Here is a 22,031-nt window from a genome sequence, read left to right on the forward strand (position 1 = left end):
GGCACAATTACACAAACACACTCTTACATATCCACTCACACACTATAGATAATTTAGAGATGCCAATCAGTCTACAGAGTATGTCTTTGGAATAGGGAGGAGACTGGAGAACCTGGAGGAAACCCCTGAAGCATGAGGAGAACATACAAAGTTCATACATACACGGTGGATTTGGGAATCAAACCCATAATGTTGGAACTGTGCAACAAACAAGATAACCATATAATAAACCAATAATCTAATCTAATCTAATCTAAATTAATCTATCTGCTTGTTCTGATCAATTTCAATTTCTGTAGCAACATCTTACTTAGGGACATGAACAGAAGATCCTGCACATGAATAGATTAGATTTATCTTAAAATATAATAAAAATGATGTAAGGAGTCTCCAGTGTCAGTGTTTTATAACTGTTATAACATAAATTAACTCGTTTTTCATTCATTCATCTTCTACCGCTTATCCGAACTATTCTCGGGTCACAGGGAGCCTGTGCCTATCTCAGGTGTCATCGGGCATCAAGTGTGAGTGCCAACCCATCACAGGGCACACACACACACTCTCATTCACTTACACAATCTCACACTACGGACAGTTTTCCAGAGATGGCAATCAACCTACCATGCATGTCTTTGGACCGGGGGAGGAAACCGGAGTACCCGGAGGAAACCCCCGAGGCACGGGGAGAACATGCAAACTCCACACACACAAGGCGGAGGCGGGAATCAAACCCCCAACCCTGGAGGTGTGAGGCGGATGTGCTAACCACTAAGCCACCGTTGAACTCGTTTTTATTAGACAAAAATAAATATAACAATAAATGGATAATAAGGATTACATATTCAATTCGAATTTTAATTCAATTTATTTGGATTGTGCTTTTAACTATTTTTTAAGTTTTAAGTTTTATTCTATTTTATTCTGCAAGCAAGAGGCATCGGTGGCGAGAAAAAACTCCCTGACATGATATGAGGGGACCTCATCCTCATTTGGGTGACACTGGACAGGAAATAATGTCAATGTAAATAACGTCCTTTTTACATCGGTTTCTAGTGGAATTAACATACCATTTTGTTGCTGTAAAACTTGATGGAATAAGTGGAATTAAACACCTCAGTACATGCTGTGAAAAGAAAATAATCAACTTTGCATTGCGATGTATTACACCACTCCATCATCATTCATCATTCTTCTATAACATCAGGCCCCGTGGTGGTTTATTCCTTATGTAAAGCAGCGGTATGGGAAACATGTCTCAGAGGAATGTTTTATTCCATTCGGTTGTGTCTTGAAGAATCATGACTGGCTCCTAGAAACAGCTGAATTTATTAGATATGAGGTTTGTAAAAAAAGCTTTTTCGCTCTGCGGCGGAGACGGAGAGCGAACGAGCATCAGAGGGACGGTTACTTTGTGTGGAGAATATCATTAACCTCATTTTGTATAAATTAAGTTTTCTAATTTACCAGTGACTTTTGGGAATTTCGTAAATAAATAAATAAAATAAAATAAATAAATACACTATCAAATGAAAAGCCTGAGAGAAGAGAGGTAAACAACATCCTGTTTTTCAGATACAAAAATTCAGCCTTTCAGTTCTGGTGACACATTGTGTTTTCATTATAGCATAAAATCAGTTATTAAGTAAAAGAGGCAGAACGAATACCATAAAGGCCATTTGGCTCTTTGAAGTATGAAATGACACGACACGTAATTGATCTGCCTACAGTTATAGAATTTTAGCCTGACGTTGTTCCTACATATCTTTCTTTATATATCACACTCACTCACTCATTTTCTACCGCTTATCCGAACTTCTCGGGTCACGGGGAGCCTGTGCCTATCTCAGGCGTCATCTGGCATCAAGGCAGGATACACCCTGGACGGAGTGCCAACCCATCACAGGGCACACACACACTCTCATTCACTCACGCAATCACACACTATGGACAATTTTTCCAGAGATGCCAATCAACCTACCATGCATGTCTTTGGACCGGGGGAGGAAACCGGAGTACCCGGAGGAAACCCCCGAGGCACGGGGAGAACATGCAAACTCCACACACACAAGGCGGAGGTGGGAATCGAACCCCAACCCTGGAGGTGTGAGGCGAACGTGCTAACAACTAAGCCACCGTGCCCCCCTCTTTCTTTATACTGTATATCATCAACAAAATAAATATACAGTATACGCACCTTAATAGGAGCACCTTTACACGTCCATGTAATTATTTAATCAGACAATCAACTTTTTTGACAGCAGTACAACAAATATCACGCACATCCAGGTCATGAGCTTCAGTTAACTTCAGTTAACGTTAACATTTATATTATATTTATCAATTTATATTTTATGGCATATTAGCTTTAGCCTTGCTCAAATGGCCCAGCAGTGGACGCTTGGTGGACTTGGGATTCAAGTTCTCAACCTTCCAATTGGTAGACCAACACATTTACCACTAAGCTACCACATCCCCACCTCACATCAAACAGCAGAAAGAAGAAAAACATGACCTTCTACAACAGCATGACTAATAGCCAGATGACCAGAAAGGCTGGATTGAGCATTTCCAAATCAGACACACAGAAACTTCTTATTGATCAGAGAGAACAGCCGGACTGGTTCGAGCTAACAGGAAGAATATGATATCTTAAATAACTACTCTTTAAACCTGCAGGGAGTCATTCAGATTCCTGGGAACCACAATCTCCCAGACCTGAAGTGGGACATTCACATTGACTCCATCGTGAAAAAAGGCTCAGCAGAGGTTGTACTTCCTTCGCCAGCTGAGGAAGTTCAACCTGCCACAGGATCTGCTGAAACAGTTCTACACTGCAGTCATCGAATCCATCCTCTGCACCTCAGTGACTGTTTGGTTCAGCTCAGCCACCCAATCCGACCTCAGGAGACTACAGAGGGTAGTCCGGACTGCTGAGCGAACCATTGGCACAACTCTCCCCACAACTCTCCAAGATCTGTACTTCTCCAGAGTGAGCAAAAGGGCAAAGAAAATCACTCAGGACCCCTCACATCCAGCACACTCACTCTTCGAACTGTTGCCATCTGGTCGATGCTACAGAGCCCTGAGCACCAAAACGACCAGATATAGGAACAGTTTCTTCCCTCAGGCAATCCATCTGATGAACACTTGACATACATCTGATGAACACCTAACATACACAGAACAAACCCTATTCTTACATTGTTTACAAGTACGCATTTATATTTTATTTTGCACATCTATATTTCAATTTGCACATTTATATTTCCACTGTACATACAACTGTCTATTATATATGCGTTCATTTCTTATCGTTGCCATTCTGTTTACACTGTGGAGCTCCTGTACTAGAAAAAAATCCTCGTATGTGAAAACATACTTGGCAATAAAGACCTTTCTGATTCTGATTCTGATTCTGATCTGAAAAGTATCTCAGAACAATGCAGAGATCGTAATAAACATCTAGAGACGATACAACAAAGATGATACCTTCAAACATAATGAAGAAAAATATATATTTTTTTAACTAAATCAACACATTTTTTTTTAAATACATTCACTGAAAACTGTGGTGAAAAAAAAATACTCAACAAAACATATACTTACTGTATACTACATTTCATATACTATATTTTAACACGTTTCTTCATGACCGTGATCGATTCCCGTAGTATCAACATCAACCAGTTACAGTGTGAAAGCTGACCAGGATGTTGGTTCTGATAGGAAATATAACTATAGAGATACATTTAGATGATAAATAAAACATATATAGTAGAACTGTACAACCCAAAGTGCACACACACAGCAGTGAACACACACACACACACACCGTGAGCACACACCCGGAGCAGTGGGCAGCCATTTATGCTGCGGCGCCCAGGGAGCAGTTGGGGGGTTCGGTGCTTTGCTCAAGGGCACCTCAGTCGTGGCCGGCCCGAGACTCAAACCCACAACATTAGGGTTAGGAGTCAAACTCTGTAACCATTAGGCCAATGCAGAGAACAAATTCTGAGTATGGGTTCACTTGTAAAGTGTGTGCTGCAAAACCCCACTGTTGTGGCTTTGATCCTCAGCTCAGAAATGAACTCGGCTTTGAAAATAGACACTCAAATCATGCCAGACGTAGAAAAACTAATTATGTCAAAGTGACTCAGTTCTCATGGAACCGTGAACACGTAGTTATTTCAATTAGGTGAATGAACAAGTCTGAGGTGACTGTGGTGAGGGAAAACTCACTGAGGTGGAAGAGGAAGAAACCTTAAGAGGAACCAGACTCAAAAAAGAACCTCATCCTCAATTAGGTGACACTGGAGGGTGTGATTATAAACTGTTATAAACACCAGAGAATGTTATTATGAATAATGTCGTTTCAGTAGTTATACACAGTGGCTTAAATACAGCTGAAATATTAACACACACTGTAATGTAAAGAAGATTAAGGAACCCTAACTCTTTCCCAAGTAAAAGATTTAATGTTGTGAACGAATGATTGATTAATCAGTCAGTGGTGCAGCTGGAAATGTTGCTTTGTTGCTGCCTCACAGCTCCAGGTTCCTCTGTGTGTGCTTTGCAGCATATCTGACAGCCATGGCATTAATTCATACAGAATGTGTACCAATCACTGACAGACACTGCAAGCGTCTGCTAGTAAACAGCTATTTAGCAGTCGGCAAAGCCTTGATCTCACATACAGTGATCTGACGGCTTTGAGCAGACACACACACACACACACACACACATACAAGCACAAGATTCATGCAAACTGATGGGCATGATGAAGAGGAACTCACATCATGGTGACATTCGTGGATACAGTAGGGACGTCTTTAAAGTGAGCACCGTTGCAGTCAAGCTCCAAATCCCTACACTGACACTCGGCTGGTACGAGGCCAAGTACTGAGAGAGAGAGAGAGAGCGAGAGAGAGAAGAGAGATGTTAGGGAGAATAATGTAATTCCACTTGGAAATGTATTTCCACTCAATAATAATGTATTTATGTATATAGAATAATGTATTTCCACTTGGAAATGTATTTCCACTCAACTTTCAGAGAGAAATGTACAGAAGAAGCAAAAGAATATGCACATATATCACAAACGTTTTCTAACGAAAGCCGAGCACTTTCTTAAAATTCTAGATTGAGGTTCAACATTTACAGAAAAAATACATATTAAAAAATACAATGCTTTTTTTTTTTTCCAACTTTCTCACATGATTATTATATTGGCTCAAGTTAAGGCATTTTTTTTTCATGCGTATTCATGATTTTCTTACACGGTTCATGGTTTTCTCTCATTTTTTATTTATTTTTTCATTGTTTGATGTTATTCACACAGAAGTTTCACCTGCTTAATATTTAGATGTAGTACATGTGTTTAAACTATAATTGTGTAAATAAATGTAATATAATTAATGTAATAATAATAACAATAATAATTTGTATTATTATTATTTTTTTCCCCTTATTATTATTATTATTATTATTATTATTATTATTATTATATAATTTTTAGTTTTGTTATTATTATTATTATTATTATTATTATTGTTGTTGTTGTTGTTGTCGTTGTTCATTTATTATTTTAGTTTATTGGTTTATTTATTTTATCTTATAATTTTGTGTTTAAATGTTGAACAAATATGTTTTGCATGTCTGCTTGTGCTATCCACAATTTCAGGGTAACATTCAACACACATATGAACTATATAATTACCTCATCCTAAACGAGGGACTAATCAAAAATTTATAATCTCTTTATAAACCGATGCCAATCTCTGCTCTTACTTTTTGAGCTTTTAAAAATGAAAAATAACTTTTTTAAAAAAAATGGTATTATAATTGTAGGAGTCTCTTGTAGGAGTCTAGGAGTGTCAGTGGTAATTTAATATAACTCACTACTGTCTCAGAGGAGCGTTTTAGATGTTTAAACATCTCTAAGCTTACAGTTTAATGGAAATTTTATGAACCTAAATAAGCGTCTGGACAGTCAAGAAGAAAACTGAAAGATAAGTAAAAATGAGCTGTCTGAGTGTAAAAGCTGTAATAACGATATAACACTCAATTTCTAGCACTTCGAACTCCAGAAAGTCCTGTTATTAAAATAAATATAGCTTTCAGAAGACTGGTAGTGGAAAAAAGTCGACTGTAAGAACAACAGAAAAGGTCGATGCATCACACTTATTCAGAATTATACTAAATAGACCACAATGTGTATTTGAGGCTCTGCACTGTTGCCCTCAAACTGCATTAGTGCCCACTTACTGAAGATAGCAGTGACAGCTAGATGCTTAAGAGGTTAGTCATTAGAAGGTCATAGGATCAAATCCCAACACCACCAACCTACAACTGCTGGGTTTTTGAGTAAGGCTCCTAAGCATCAGCTGCTCAGTTGTATGAATGAAATAAATATAAGCAGTTAATTCACTGATCTATCTGTCTGTCTGTCTGTCTGTCTGTGTGTGGTCTAACCCATCTAGCTAATGTCAGTCAAATCCTGACACTTGCACATCACCCTGACTGTTTGGCTGAGAAATGACTTCACTTATGCATAATAAATCCCAACTCTAATCAGATGCCACTGTAACGAGACAGTTAATGTTATTCATTTCACCAGTCACCTGTTTTAATGTTGGAAAGAAGGATGGATGGATTGATAGCTGGATGGATAGATAGACAAACAAAAAGACAGACAGACAGACAGACAGACAGATAGATAGATAGATAGATAGATATTTATATAGATAGATAGATAGATAGATAGATAGATAGATAGATAGATAGATAGATAGATAGATAGATAGATAGATAGATAGATAGATAGAAACAGCATTTATAATCACTTCAGTTTCAGGACATTGAATTCTGCATCTTTACTCACGACACGCAGATGATTTGGTTCCAGCGTCTTTACTGGGCATCCCAAAGTATTTGTCAAACAAATGAGGCCAGCCATTGTTGTCTCCTGAAAAAATGATGCAGTGATGAGTCAACAACGATACTCAAATTTGCTCAGTGAGAGAAATAGATTTTCAGGCCCCACAGACGTGATGTATCATCCTCCCTAAGCAACACGTTCTCTCTATTCACATTTAACTCTGACTTTTTACATCACCTCTATGTTGGAGAAGCTGAATTTGGAACCTACGCTGCTGAAAAACAATTTGTGGGGTCCTGGTAATTATTTTGCACCGTCTACTGAGTGATAAATGGAGCATGTTGTTCCAGAATCGCATTGACTAATACGTGTTTCTCAACATTCGCTGCAGTTTCTTGCAATAAAAACTATTGTTTTTTTCATCACAGCCTAAAGCATCAATTGAAAAGAAAACGAACCAATCAGCATGCCAATAGGAGAGACGTCTGCGGCAGCGACTTTTCCCTGACTTTGCACTTCTGCCACCCCCAACAAATAAATCTGTCAAAACATCCACTCTTCCCAATCCTGCCTCATCAATCAATCTCTAGTGATGTTATTAGAAAGCAATAGGCAGTAGTGTGAATAACTAGAATGAGTTTTCACTGATTCGAGCACTCTTCAACCTTTGGACCTGAATCCTGATCAACCATTTTAACAATTCGATTACTCACAAATGTCTGTCAGCTAATATGCCATGAAAGTCTGTGTTTAATGCATTACACGTTCGACAACATCACTTAAGAAGCCTGTCGAACAATGACAAAGCTATCAGGTACTGCAGGGATGTGAGGCTTTCAATGTCATTTCAGCTAACAGCCAATAACCTTTGTGCTAAACCCACTGGACGCAGAGCTACATAAAAAAAATAACACAACACAGAATTAATGACTAAGTACATTAACAGAATGTAGAGCTACATAAAAATGACTTTACCAATACTTTCATTTGGTTAATGTGGTAGTTTAGTGGTTAAGATATTTGACCACTGATTGGAAGGTCATGATTTTGAACCCCAAGTCCAACAAAGGAACTATTACTGGGCCCTTAAACAAGGCCATTAAGCCTTTGTTGTGTATTGTTCTGGATAAATATGTTTTCCAAATGCCATAAACGTAGCAATCATCTATCCAAATGAAAGGTGGAGCTTTAATCCGGGTTATTCGATTGGATCGGCACGCAAGGTAATTTGTTCCGGTGTTCCTAAAGTATCCTGGTGTGAAAAAGACATTCATTCATTCATTCATTTTCTACCGCTTATCCGAACTACCTCGGGTCACGGGGAGCCTGTACCTATCTCAGGCGTCATCGGGCATCAAGGCAGGATACACCCTGGACAGAGTGCCAACCCATCGCAGGGCACACACACACACACACACACACACACACATACTCTCATTCACTCACGCAATCACACACTATGGACAATTTTTCCAGAGATGCCAATCAACCTACCATGTATGTCTTTGGACCATGGGAGGAAACCGGAGTACCCGGAGGAAACCCCCGAGGCACGGGGAGAACATGCAAACTCCACACACACAAGGTGGAGGCGGGAATCGAACCCCCATGAAAAAGACATCTCTATAATAAATTTAGTTCAGTTGCACAACAGACCCTACAGTTATGAAGTAAGAATCATTTCTTCTGTTCATTTCTTCCTTCATTTCTTTTCACAAAAAAAAAAAAAAAAATTGGTAAATTCTGTGAAACACTCCACTTACACGTGTGAATCATCATACTCACACATTCATGGCATTAAAACAAGTAATCACACAGTCCAGCTCCTGCACCACTGTATGTGTATTGCTCTGACAACAAATACACCTGATTTTACTGCTAATAATAATTTATTTTAACAAAAAATTCCACGAAACAATGGTATTTTCCATACTGTGAACTTTTTTGTTATGTGCATTGAAGTCTCACATAACAAATGCAAGGCGCTCAATGTGGAAATGCATATTTTTACATCCCAGACGGTAATTTTCCACAATACCTTCCAGATTTCATTTCACAAATATGACTTGAATCTTTGACCAAACACAATCCAAACTCCATACCAAAGTCAAAAATCTGAAAGTTTTTTTCTTCCACAAAATAACTTGATATAAATAGCCAATTTCCTTGTTAATCCCAGTCTTAAAATAAGCTTAATTAAGATGTACAAGCTTACAGATGGGATACAGAGATATCCATAAACAAAGCAAAAGAAATGACATCTTCAATTAATCACCCCAGTCTACAGCGGTATGCCTGTCAGATGTGATTATAATTCTATTTGGTAAACACAATCTGCTCCACTCTCCAAGAAAATTGTAGAGGATTGACCAGGTCCTAAGTTTCAGATGTCTGTGATATAAACAAAAGTCTAGTGTTAAGATAAAAGAGCTAGCTCAAAACCTCACTTGGTCTCTATCCTCTTAAATAAATAGCAATTTAGTCAGCTATCGGTAATATCAGACTTATTAAACCCTATTCGGACGGGATTAGTTTTACGTGGGGACGTGGAGTAATAAAATTTTACCTCAGGACGTCTGTAATATTAATTGGCCAATTCGCACGGGACAAGACATCTCAGTAAAACTAGCAGAAGTGGGAGGGGTAACTCGCTTTACGCACCACAGTAACCTCCTTGTCGTCATGTGCGTATGACGTTGCTTCCTGTTATCACGTGCGCAAACAGACAACATGGCGCCTCCATGCTTGCAAAATGCACCAAAAACTATTTTTAAACAGGAAATGACGGAATTTTACCGTACATATTTACAGCGGGTCTATTCAGACGGGATTAGTATTACCTGAGGTCATTTTTCCGGACCTTTTTACAAAAGGTAAAAGTCGCCGTAATCTTTAATGACATTGTCCGTAATGATTACCGAGATGGCACATTCGGACAAGACTAAATTCACCGAGAAGCTCTGGTAATAATTACTTTACCCCCACGTCCCCACGTAAAACTAATCCCGTCCGAATAGGGCTTTAAATAGGTGAGATTTATTTTTTACACCTGGTGCTATTCCAGGTATGCTATATCCAAATAGCGTGAAAATAGCCACACTCACTTAGGGATTAAATCTGAATGGCAATACTTCTATGACTGTTTTAAAAAATTAGAAAAAGACAGGACCAAGAAAAAAAGAAGAAGCATGAACCATGATCTGACCAAATGGGTGTTGGGGGTGTCCAAGTAGGGGCAGTGGTGGCTCAAGTGGTTAAGGGTATGGGTTGTTGATCGGAGAGCCTCAAGAGCCTCAAGAGGTTCAACCCCAAGCACTGCCAACCTGACACTGTTGGGCCCTCAAGCAAGACCCTTAAACCTCCCTGCTCCAGGGATGCTGTATCATAGCTCCCCTTGCACTCCGACCTCAACCTTCTCAGTTGGGATATATAAATAAAAGAATTCCGCTGTAATGTATATAATAAAAATGTTGATAATAAAGGCTTGCATAAGGAAGCTACCTCAATAAACACTCAGCAATTCATCTGGAAAAGCCAATGATAGGTAATTAGCTTTTACTTTCAATGTTTATTGTATACAATCATGAAGGATATCCTTGTATACCTTTGTAGGCTTCTGGTACCATTCACTGGATCCAATAGGTCCAAACATGTATGTACAAAGCGATGAAGAATTGAAGACACGGTGCATGCGTTAAGGCTGAATTGGAGGAACTTGAGAGACCTCCACAGAGCCCTGATTCCTTACGAACAGCTCTTGGATGAACTGGAATGCCGACTGCACGCCAGACCTCCTCACCAGACCTCGCTAATGCTTTTATAGCTAAATGATCTCAAATCACCATGGCAACACTCCAACATATAGTGGAAAGCTTTTTCAGGACACTGAAGACAATTCTAACAGTAGAAACGGACTAAATCCGGAACAGGATGTCCATCAAGCACATATGGGTTTCATAATCAGGTGTCCGCAAACTGTTTGGACATATTGTTTGTATACTGGTCAGCCATCCACAGTTAGACAGTTTATTTATGTTGTAATGATAAAACATATAATGATATAATATTATCCCATCGTCCTTTTCCCTTTCCTGATGCAATCAGTTCAAATATACTGTCTTTTTTATGGAAGATAGATACCAAACTGGATGAATCTGAGCCTTTCTTGAGAGTGAATGAATAAACAAGATAAATTTTAACAATTCAAAGAGACTCATGTGAAGCTTCTATCTTTTACCGTTTGTAAATAAAAAGGAAATAAATGTGTAAGGAATGCAACACTTTTCTCCAATGTCAAGACCAAAATACAAAAACTCCAATTTGTGACTAAGTGGCAGTTTAGAAGATGCCGTAATTTTTCTGTGTACCACTTAGAAAAAAAAGTATGAAGGTAAGATTGTGCTGGTTGTGATTCTAGTAGAGTGAAGAGTGCGTTGCTTTTTCTACCTCTTATCCGAACTATCTCAGGCGTCATTGGGCATCAAGGCAGGATACACCCTGGACGGAGTGCCAACCCATCACAGGGCACACACACTCTCATTCACTCACACACTACGGACAATTTTCCAGAGATGCCAATCAACCTACCATGCATGTCTTTGGACCGGGGGAGGAAACCGGAGTACCCGGAGGAAACCCCCGAGGCACGGGGAGAACATGCAAACTCCACACACACAAGGCGGAGGCTGGAATCAAACCCCCAACCCTGGAGGTGTGAGGCGAACGTGCTAACTACTAAGCCACCGTGCCCCCTTGGCCCTTTCAACTATTCAAAAATATAAATCTGCAAGAATTTGCCCTGATTGATCGAGTCTGTCTCCAACCTTAGGCTAAAGATGCTGTAAACAACTCATCTGCCTTTCCTGCTGCAAAACAGCACCTCGTTTGTGAACCTTCTTTAGAGACTCTCATATCACTTTAAATTTTAAAAACTCAGCTCAAAATCAGAAGGGCTTCTTTTTCAAAGGGCAAAATGTCTACAAATGTCTTTACTTTCAATGTACCCATGTTTAAATTTGAGTTTTTAACATAATGCCTACTATCCGTGTCTGTTCCTGTTCAGTGCTTTATACACTCACCGGCCACTTTATTAGGTCCAACTGCTCGCTTTATTAGGTAAAGTGCTCGCACTTTATTAGGTCCAACTGCCCAACTGATCTGTCCAACCGCTCGTCAAATTTCTAATCAGCCAATCACATGGCAGCAACTCAATGCATTTATGCATGTAGACATGGTCAAGACGATCTGCTGCAGTTCAAACCAAGCTTCAGAATGGAGAAGAAAGGTGATTTAAGTGACTTTGAACGTGGCATGGTTGTTGGTGCCAGACGGGCTGGTCTGAGTATTTCAGAAACTGTTGATCTACTGGGATTTTCACGCACAACCATCTCTAGGGTTTACAGAGAATGGTTCAAAAAAGAGAAAATATTCAGTGAGGGCAGTTCTGTGGGCGCAAATGCCTTGTTGATGCCAGAGGTCAGAATGACCAGACTGGTTCGAGCTGATAGAAAGGCAACAGTAACTCAAATAACCACTCGTTACAACCGAGGTATGCAGAAGAGCATCTCTGAACGCACAACACGTCAAACCTTGAGGCGGATGGGCTACAGCAGCAGAAGACCACACCGGTACTAGTAAGGTGTACCTAATAAAGTGGCCGGTGAGTGTATATTTGCAGTCAAAATTAAACCCAAAATGGGCGTGGCCTATACTAGAGGTTTTTGGCATTGGGTATAAATTTTGGTTTTGTCATTTGTCAAACCTCAGCTATATCACTCAAATAGACTTTTAAAAAAAATAAATTATGTGCTGCTTGTTTTTTCATTATTGCTTGTACCTGCCTGTAACTTTTTCAAACTTGTAGCCTAATTTTAAGTACTATTACCCTAACCAGGCATTTACTAAAGATGAATGAAGGAACCTTGAAAACGAATCATGCAGTGCAACATATAAAGAAAGTCCTTTCTGTCACATCACCTTATCGCAGACCAACTACATAGGGCAATGGTGGCCCAAGTGGTTAAGGTGCTGGGTTGTTGATTGTAAGGTTAGGGTTCAAACACTGCCAAGCTGCCACGTTTGAGTAAAATGCTTAACCCTGAATACTCCAGGGTGCTGAATCATAGCTGCCCCTTCTCTCTGACCCCAACCTCTTCAGTTATGATATGCAAAGTAACATATCGTCGCTGTTGGGCGGAAACCTCGCATGTCCAAATTTGGTCAATTTCATATTTTTTCACATATCGATGCTATTGGTCAGTCCCCACGTGGGTCTGTTATTTTTACAAGTTATTAACCAATCTAAAGTCTTGAAAATAGCTTGAGCGCAAATCTCATAACTCCATTGGACACTTCAACTGTCCACCTCTTCCTCACTCCGTGGGAGAGCTTCACGGCATATTTCTCCTCAAGAAGAGTCGCAACGAATCAACACGTCTTCTGAGGCAAATGTCTTCAAAACACTGGGCTCAAAGAAAAAAAAATCTTGACCCCCGCTAGTTCTGGTGTTCGTCTGAGGACAGGAATTTAGTGCAAGACAATCCACTGTAACGCGGACTAAACCCTGTGCACTGCAGATAAGGTACGTGTTTTTTAATTTCCTGAAAAATAACGGTTTTGGAGATACGAGGATTCCGCCTGACAGCGACGAAATTCAACTGTAATATATACAGTGGTATAAAAAAGTGTTTGTCCCTTCCTGATTTATTTTAGCACATTTGTCACATTTTAATGTTTCAGATCATCAAAGAATTGTAAACAATACAAGTAAACAACATGCGGTTTTTAAATGAAGGATTTTTATTATTAAGGGAAAACAAAATCCAAACCTACATGGCCCTTTGTGAAAAAGTGTTTGCCCCCTAAACCTAATAACTAGTTGGGCCACAAACGCTTGAACTGCAATCAAGCGTTTGTGATAACTTGTAATGAGTCTGTTACAGCGCTGTGGAGGAGTTTTGGTCCACTCATCTTTGCAGAATTGTTGTAATTCAGCCACATTGGAGGGTTTTCGAGCATGAACCGCCTTTTTAAGGTCATGCCACAGCATCTCAATAGGATTCGTGTCACTGAGCCACTCCAAAGTCTTTATTTTGTTTTTCATCTGCCATTCAGAGGTGGACTTGCTGGTGTGTTTTGGATCATTGTCCTGCTGCAGAACCCAAGTTCTCTTCAGCTTGAGGACACGAACAGATGGCCGCACATTGTCCTTCAGGATTTTATAGTAAACAGCAGAATTCATGGTTCCATTGATCACAGTAAGTCCTTCAGGTCCGGAAGCAGCAAAACAGCCCCAGACCATCACACTACCACCACCATCGTATTTTACTGTTGGTATGATGTTCTTTTTCTGAAATGCAGTGTTATTTTCACGCCAGATGTAATGGGACACACACCTTCAACAAAGAGTATTTTCATAAAAGTGATAAATGATAAAACTTGTGATATATTTTCCCAAAATGTTAAACGGTCTGGGTGTTGATGAGGGTGATGCTGGCAGTCTGGTTTTGAGATTTTTCTGGATTTGAACAGTTATCTCTAGCCCACATTGTGCCATCTCCTAGGCTTTATACTCGACTTGATCCAATTATCTACCAGAGGGATGTTTAAGGTTTCTCCAAACCAGGGGATAACAGGAGGTTGGAACCCCAGGATGCTTTGGAAGGGCATCTGATGAGTGGATGAGCAGATCAGTGAGTCCTAGGTGTGCTCTGCCAGCACCAGTTATATGCTCCATTCCTGTTGATTACTGAAACAGTAGGTGTGGAGAAATCCTTCTTCCCCTTAAGGGTTTCAAAATCTTGTCATTTTTCTGTGTTTCACATAAGAGTTTTGGGTTTACCTTGTTACCATGTTGAACCCTTGGATAAACCATTGATAGGAAAGAGCAAACATCAAGAATCACCAAGAGAAACATCAAGAGTCTCGGATTGTGGCCATTTGGTGATGGCTTCTACTTTTCTCTGGGTCCTTTTTTTTTTACCCTGTTTCTGGTAAATATTTAACTTACGGAATTAACTCAACATTGGTTGAGTTTTTTTATACATACCCAATATTATAGCAATCTTTTCAAAAATGCCTGGTGAACATGTTCATCTTCACTTTTGGAGTAGTTGCTTTAGTAGGACCTGCTAAAAGGTCACTGCCACAATCTCAAGGTCATTGTGGAAATGACTGAATGGTTGGACAGGTACTGTATCTTTATGACTCTGGTGTGTTTATGGCTATTTAAACCTCTGACCTGTGAAGATTTGTTGAGATTCACTGTTTATAGTCATCCTACAGATTTCCTTGGGAAACATTGCAAGTTGGAGTTCGGTCACTCTAGCTACTGTAGATGCATTTTGTCAGGTGAAGCCTTCTGTAACAAGGGAGAGCAAGAAATGGAATAGGAATCTATGTGCAAAGAGAAAACACAGTCCAGAGTCCAAAAAAAAAAAACAACAACAAGAAGGCACAAAAGCACACTTAGTGCAAACAAATCCATATTCCAGAGCAGTCAAGGAGACAAGCAAAGATCAAAACCAGATATCAGAAATAGCTTCAGAACATCGAAGTCTAGGCAAACAGGCAAGAAACATGACAAAAACCTCATACACAGAAGTCTTTCCAGAATAATCACTGCTCAGAACTTTGTGTTTAGTGACAGGTCTAGGTGCTGTTTAAAGTGTTCAGACAGAAAATGTGAAAAAGAACAGAAATCATGTGGTGGTGCCCTCTGGTGATCAGGAGGAGAACTGTTAAATAACGAATAATTAATAATACATGTCTGTTATTTATTTATTTGTTTGTTTGTTTATTTATTACTGAAATACTGCAAGCATAGTAAAAAAAAAGTTTCAAACCTGAACATGTCGTCTCCGGTGCTTGGAGCTGCATCAGTCAACCAGTAACCAAATCCATAACTAGTCTAAGCTAAACCATTATGTTTTTTCTTTGTAATTTGTGAATATTGTAAACACATGGCAAGCATAATTATTATATTATTTGCATTTGTCTATTATTTATTTGAAGGTCTAGCTTTCCGGCTGTAAATACATTTTGCCTACATAGTTACATAAGTGACTATGTAACACCAAGCAGTAGCATTATGAAATATGACCATGAACATATGGCATTCGTGACGGAATTGTGAGCTCCTTTATTACTGTTTGGAATTTCTATAATGTTCCATATGAAAAGATTTTCCTTCTGGATTGTGATTAGTTTTTATTATTCTTCCACCAGGTTTCACAGATCATTCTCTCACCATTCATGGCAATTCCCTGTAATTCTACATGTCCTGCTAGGTTTTATCCAGGTTATTCAGCTCTAATGGTAGAACCGCTTGTCCTATTTATTTATTTATTTATTTATTTATTTATTTATTTATTTAATTTCAGATAGCCAGCACCATCCAAAACACACCATATTGCAGAAGGGCACTTCTTAATTTTCCACAATAATTGATTTGATTGACAATTAACTGGATAAACGTTTTGATGCATGAACAATATTTCACACTGGAAAATTTAAACACTCACTAATCAAAAATAGTATCACCTTTTAAATACAATATTAAATCCTGTCAGCGTGACATTAAGAAATAACCAAATTACTCGCATGAATCATCTGTACTTCTGCTTCAACTCTCAAAGAATAAGATGTCTTTGTGTCGTGAGTAAGTTTTTGCCATCCGTCAATTTGATCCATAAGAAACGAGTGCAACTCAATCGATGTCATAGAATAGAAATAGAAAGTATAAAGATATTTTATGAAGATAAAAACACATCAGGATATTGTAGGATTGGCAGATTAGAGGATTTGTGATGGAGAAATCAAAGTCAATAAAGGGGCAGGTGCAGAACGTTGAAAACTCACCACAGTTATCCTCGTCTGCTTGGTTTCCACAGTCATCAACTCCGTTACAGTGCAGCAGCTGCGGCAGGCAGAAGCTCAGATTCCCACAGGGAAAATAACCAAGAGGACACGGATCCTGCTCTTCTGACACATTTAACACGGTCAAAGCCACTGCAGAGAGGGGGGGGAGAGAGAGAGAGAGAGAGAGAGAGAGAGAGAGAGAGAGAAAGATTTACTCATGTCTACTAATTGATTAAACTACTACAAACTCTATTAGCATTTGTAATAAAATCAAAACAAAATTTGCACTGATGCACTGTGTACTGTACACACACACACACACACACACATATGCACACACAAACACACACAATTATGAGGACATTCGTTGGCATAAATATCAATGCCGCTCATAAATACTAGGCTACATCAGAAAATTGCTCTAACTGTAACCACAGTTTTTTAAAATATGTTTTTTCACAAAAAAAAGACGAAAAGCAAAAAAAAAAAAAAAAAGAAAATGTCAAGGACACTAAGACAAATTCTTTTCTTCACACATCTTGGCTTGTTAGGAACAGGTTCAGAGCGCAGGGTCAGCCATGAGTAGATACACCAAACAGTTACAGCACCATCATTTGTTGTGTGTGTGTGTGTGTGTGTGTGTTTGTTTGTTTGTGTGTGTTTGTGTGTGTGTAATACAGATGCATGTATGAGTGAATGTTTAATTAACTATAGTTAACTATAGCATGACACACACACACACACACACACACACACACACAGACACAACAAATGATGGTGCTATACTTGTTTGGTGTATCTGCTCATGGCTGACCCTGCACTCTGACACATATATATACACACACATATATATATATATACGTAGGATCATTACTTTAGGATCATTATTTTTTAGGATTTATTTCTTTAATTCTTGATTATTATTTTAAATTCTCGAGTAGTTTCCAATACATTAGGAGTATACTTTAGGATCATTGTACTACTGTAGAGACCCAGCTGAAACCAAGCTTTAACCTTCTGACTGATGTCTTCATTGTGTCAGTATAATGTGTTGCTTCATGGTGTCTAATTTCTAAAGATTTTGAAAAAAAAACAATGCCAACACCCCCGTGCTTCACAGCTAGATAATTTTTCCACCATACGTACACTTAAAAAACAGAAGCTGGTTGAATTTACTTCATTCAATTTTTGGGGTATTTTCCAGAATTCAGTTGCATTTAATGGGTTTTACAAGATGACCATGTACCATTTTATGTCTTATGCTTTTATGCTACATTTATATCATGCTGTAATTAATAGCAAAGAAACATACAATCAGCTTTAATATTCTTTATATAACTATTCTGTGGTTTATCACATCGTATCGTATCGTGTCGTATCGTATCGTATCGTATCATATTGTATCGTGTCGTGTCGTATCGTATCGTATCGTATCATGTCGTATCGTATCGTATCATGTCGTATCGTATCGTATTGTATCATGTCGTATCGTATCGTATCATGTCGTATCGTATCGTATCATGTCGTATCGTATCGTATTGTATCATGTCGTATCGTATCGTATCATGTCGTATCGTATCGTATTGTATCATGTCGTATCGTATCGTATCATGTCGTATCGTATTGTATCGTATCGTATCGTGTCGTGTCGTATCGTATCGTGTCGTATCGTATTGTATCGTATCGTATTGTATCGTATCGTATCGTGTCGTATCGTGTCGTATCGTATCGTATCATGTCGTATCGTATCGTATCGTATCGTATCGTATCATGTCGTATCGTATCGTATCCTGTTCAGGCTGCAAATAAAACTGTAATATAAAAAGGAGAGTTTTACACGCCATTAAAAATCCTCTAATTCATGAACCAAGCATAAATTCTTTTCTTAATTAATTTAAAGTCTTGTCCATAAATTCAATACACCTAGTTTTCCCAAATCAAACAGATTTGTTTGCAGTAATTTGCAGCCACTTTCCTGTGAAAGCTCGATTCGTTCATCGATCTTCAGAATCTTTTTATCCTGGTCACGGTTGTACTGAATTCCAGTGACCGTGACAGAACCATATAAAAAATCTCTACACTCTTATCTCCTATCTTTAGATGCACTTTTTTTATTTGTTATGCAGTGCATACGGGTTATACATTAAAATTCATACATGCACAACTCTGGAGCATTACAGCACACGTCATACACATAATCTTGTCAGCTTGAAGAAAGGTCTTCATGAAAGCAGATGAAGGATGAGATTTGTTCTTCGACTGTTCTTATTTGTGAGAACGTGGGAGGAATGTGAGTAATCATATGCCAGAAGAAAAATGCAAAACATAAAAGTGCACAGTTTAAGGGTTGGGTGAAAAGTCACGGGGGTGGTGTGATGATTGAAGTGTGTTACGACGGATGGAACTGGAGCTCTGCATCTCTGCAACTCTGATAGGAAGGTGATGTTTCTTCGTGGATTCAAGTCTGGTTTGTTTCATCTAATAGTTTCTACATCTCCAGAAAAAGTCTTTCTCCCATTACTGTAATCTATTTGCTGCTGTCTATCTACACTTCATTATATTCATCACAGCACTTCTATTGTAATTGTTAGCTATTAGCATTCAGGTACAGTAGTAGCTATCTTCAGAGTTATTATAATGCTGGCTACTACTCCAGTTGTGTTCCGCTTCATGAAGATTTCGGACCTTCGGTGAGACGAGGTATCAACTCTGTGAGGATCCTGAGGCATCTAGTGATGTACCATCTCCAGTTGGATTCCGCTTCATGAGGATTTTAGACATGCAAAGATGCCAATTTCATGTGGTCTTTAAGGACAACAACCTCCTCATCAATACACGATCATCAGGCTGTATATGACTATAGAAAGGACACCCTCTGGTGTTTATAACAGTTTATAATCACACCCTCCAGTGTCACCCAAATGAGGATGAGGTTCACTTTTGAGTCTGGTTCCTCTCAAGGTTTCTTCCTCTTCCATCTAAGGGAGTTTTTCCTCACCACAGTCACCTCAGTCACCTCAGACTTGTTCATTAGGGATAAATACAAACACATTTAAATAGAAGTCTAATATTAATCTTGAACTTTTGTATAATATTATAAGTGTTTGTACTAGATTTCTTATGTTCTATAAGCACTTTTGTCATTTGAATGCCCTGTACGGGACTCGCTTTCACAGATGAACCAGAGATTTAACCAATGTTGCTGTATGAATTAAACTAATACAGTATAAAGGTTTATTCAGATATAACGATTTATGAAATTTACCATCAACCTACAGAGCAGTGATAGAAAAACTCTATGGGAAATAAATAAAAACAAATATGTACAAAGAGTGGGGCACGGTGGCTTAGTGGTTAGTACGTTCGCCTCACACCTCCAGGGTTGGGGGTTCGATTCCCGCCTCCACCTTGTGTGTGTGGAGTTTGCATGTTCTCCCCGTGCCTCGGGGGTTTCCTCCGGGTACTCCGGTTTCCTCCCCCGGTCCAAAGACATGCATGATAGGTTGATTGGCATCTCTGGTAAATTATCCGTACTGTGTGATTGTGTGAGTGAATGAGAGTGTGTGTGTGCCCTGCGATGGGTTGGCACTCCGTCCAGGGTGTATCCTGCCTTGATGCCCGATGATGCCTGAGCACAGGCTCCCAGTGACCCGAGGTAGTTCGGATAAGCGGTAGAAGATGAATGAATGTATGAATGTACAAAGAGATCGGAGCTTTGTATCCACACACGCTTGAAAATAATCCGATTTTTTTTGTCACCTTAAGGCAGAAAATTGGATTTGTGTCACTTCAACCTGGTAATGTAAATGTAGTACTGAACCAAGAACCAGCCTTCTGCTACGTTCAGGATCTTTCGTTTCTCAGCACTTTGAAGAGTTAATGCTGAAAATATACAGCTCAATGGCTCAAACATGAATAATAATCTGTTAGCATCCGTATAAGATTAAGAAATGCCTGGTTTCCATGACAGCAGGTATTCACCATAAACTTTCCAAAAAAAAAAATGGAGAAATAAAGCTTGAAGCATGACAAGACATGCAAGACAATCACCATGAGCAGAAGATGTTGAGATATTGAGAAGAATGAAGGTACAAGCTTATGCTTCTTATCTGCAATAATGTTTGTTGCCTGGTTGGTAGATCTCCAAAATCTAAATCTGTTTGTGGATTGCTTACACGATTACCAAAGCCATGGGAGAATGATAAGAGTATATCAGATAAATGTTTCCTCTCACCAAAACTTTTATTGGTGCTGCAAGCCAATATTTGGTGCACCACAAAGGGGCATTGCTAGGGTTGGATGGGATGAGTTGGATGGAGTCGCATTATTATTAAATCACCAACTCTTCCATTCATTCATTCATTTTCTACCGCTTATCCGAACTACCTCGGATCACAGGGAGCCTGTGCCTATCTCAGGCGTCATCGGGCATCAAGGCAGGATACACCCTGGACGGAGTGCCAACCCATCGCAGGGCACACACACACACTCTCATTCACTCACGCACTCAAACACTACGGACAATTTTCCAGAGATGCCAATCAACCTACCATGCATGTCTTTGGACCGGGGGAGGACACCAGAGTACACGGAGGAAACCCCCGAGGCACGGGGAAAACATGCCATCGAACCCCCAACCCTGGAGGTGTGAGGCGAACGTGCTATCCACTAAGCCACCGTGCCCCTATTGAGAAATTTTATAAATAAAATATCTCAATAGGGGCACGGTGTCTTAGTGGATGCAGAGTCTAAGATGCTGTCCTTATAGATGCAGTTTATAATCACACCCTCCAGTGTCAACCAAATGAGGATGAGGTTCACTTTTGAGTCTGGTTCCTCTCAAGGTTTCTTCCTCTTCCATCTAAGGGAGTTTTTCCTCACCACAGTCACCTCAGTCACCTCAGACTCGTTCATTAGAGATAAATACAAACACATTTAAATATAAGTCTAATATTAATCTTGAATCTTTGTATAATATTAATCTTTGTATAATAATAAAACTGTTTGTATTGTGTTTCTTAAAGCTGCTTTGAGACAATGTACATTGCTATATAATTAAATATGATTCGGATTGAATTGAAGGTTTTTTGTTTTTTTATTTATTTATTTTTTACTCATTCCTAAATATAGCTTGTGTACAATGAAAAAAAAAATGCATTTTACAAAATATATAAAATACATCATATAAAATAGCAAATACAAAACAGGAAAATAAGTACACAAGACAATAAATACCCAGTGAATTTAAGGGAAAGGAGAATCTGTTGTCAATGCAAATGCAGTGCAAATCTACTGC

General features: G+C 39.0%; 1 protein-coding gene across 1 annotated transcript in view; it reads right to left on the reverse strand.

Annotated features, from left to right (window-relative positions):
* Positions 1-22,031, reverse strand: part of rxfp1 (relaxin family peptide receptor 1) — a 39,194-nt gene that overhangs the window by 15,362 nt on the left and 1,801 nt on the right. The window contains 3 exon segments of the mRNA XM_060885864.1: positions 4,794-4,899; positions 6,881-6,964; positions 16,736-16,885. Of these exon segments, the coding sequence (XP_060741847.1) occupies positions 4,794-4,899; positions 6,881-6,964; positions 16,736-16,885 (340 nt within the window).

Source organism: Tachysurus vachellii, chromosome 13 (genome assembly GCF_030014155.1).
Source record: "Tachysurus vachellii isolate PV-2020 chromosome 13, HZAU_Pvac_v1, whole genome shotgun sequence".
In the NCBI taxonomy this organism is placed as follows: Eukaryota; Metazoa; Chordata; class Actinopteri; order Siluriformes; family Bagridae; genus Tachysurus; species Tachysurus vachellii.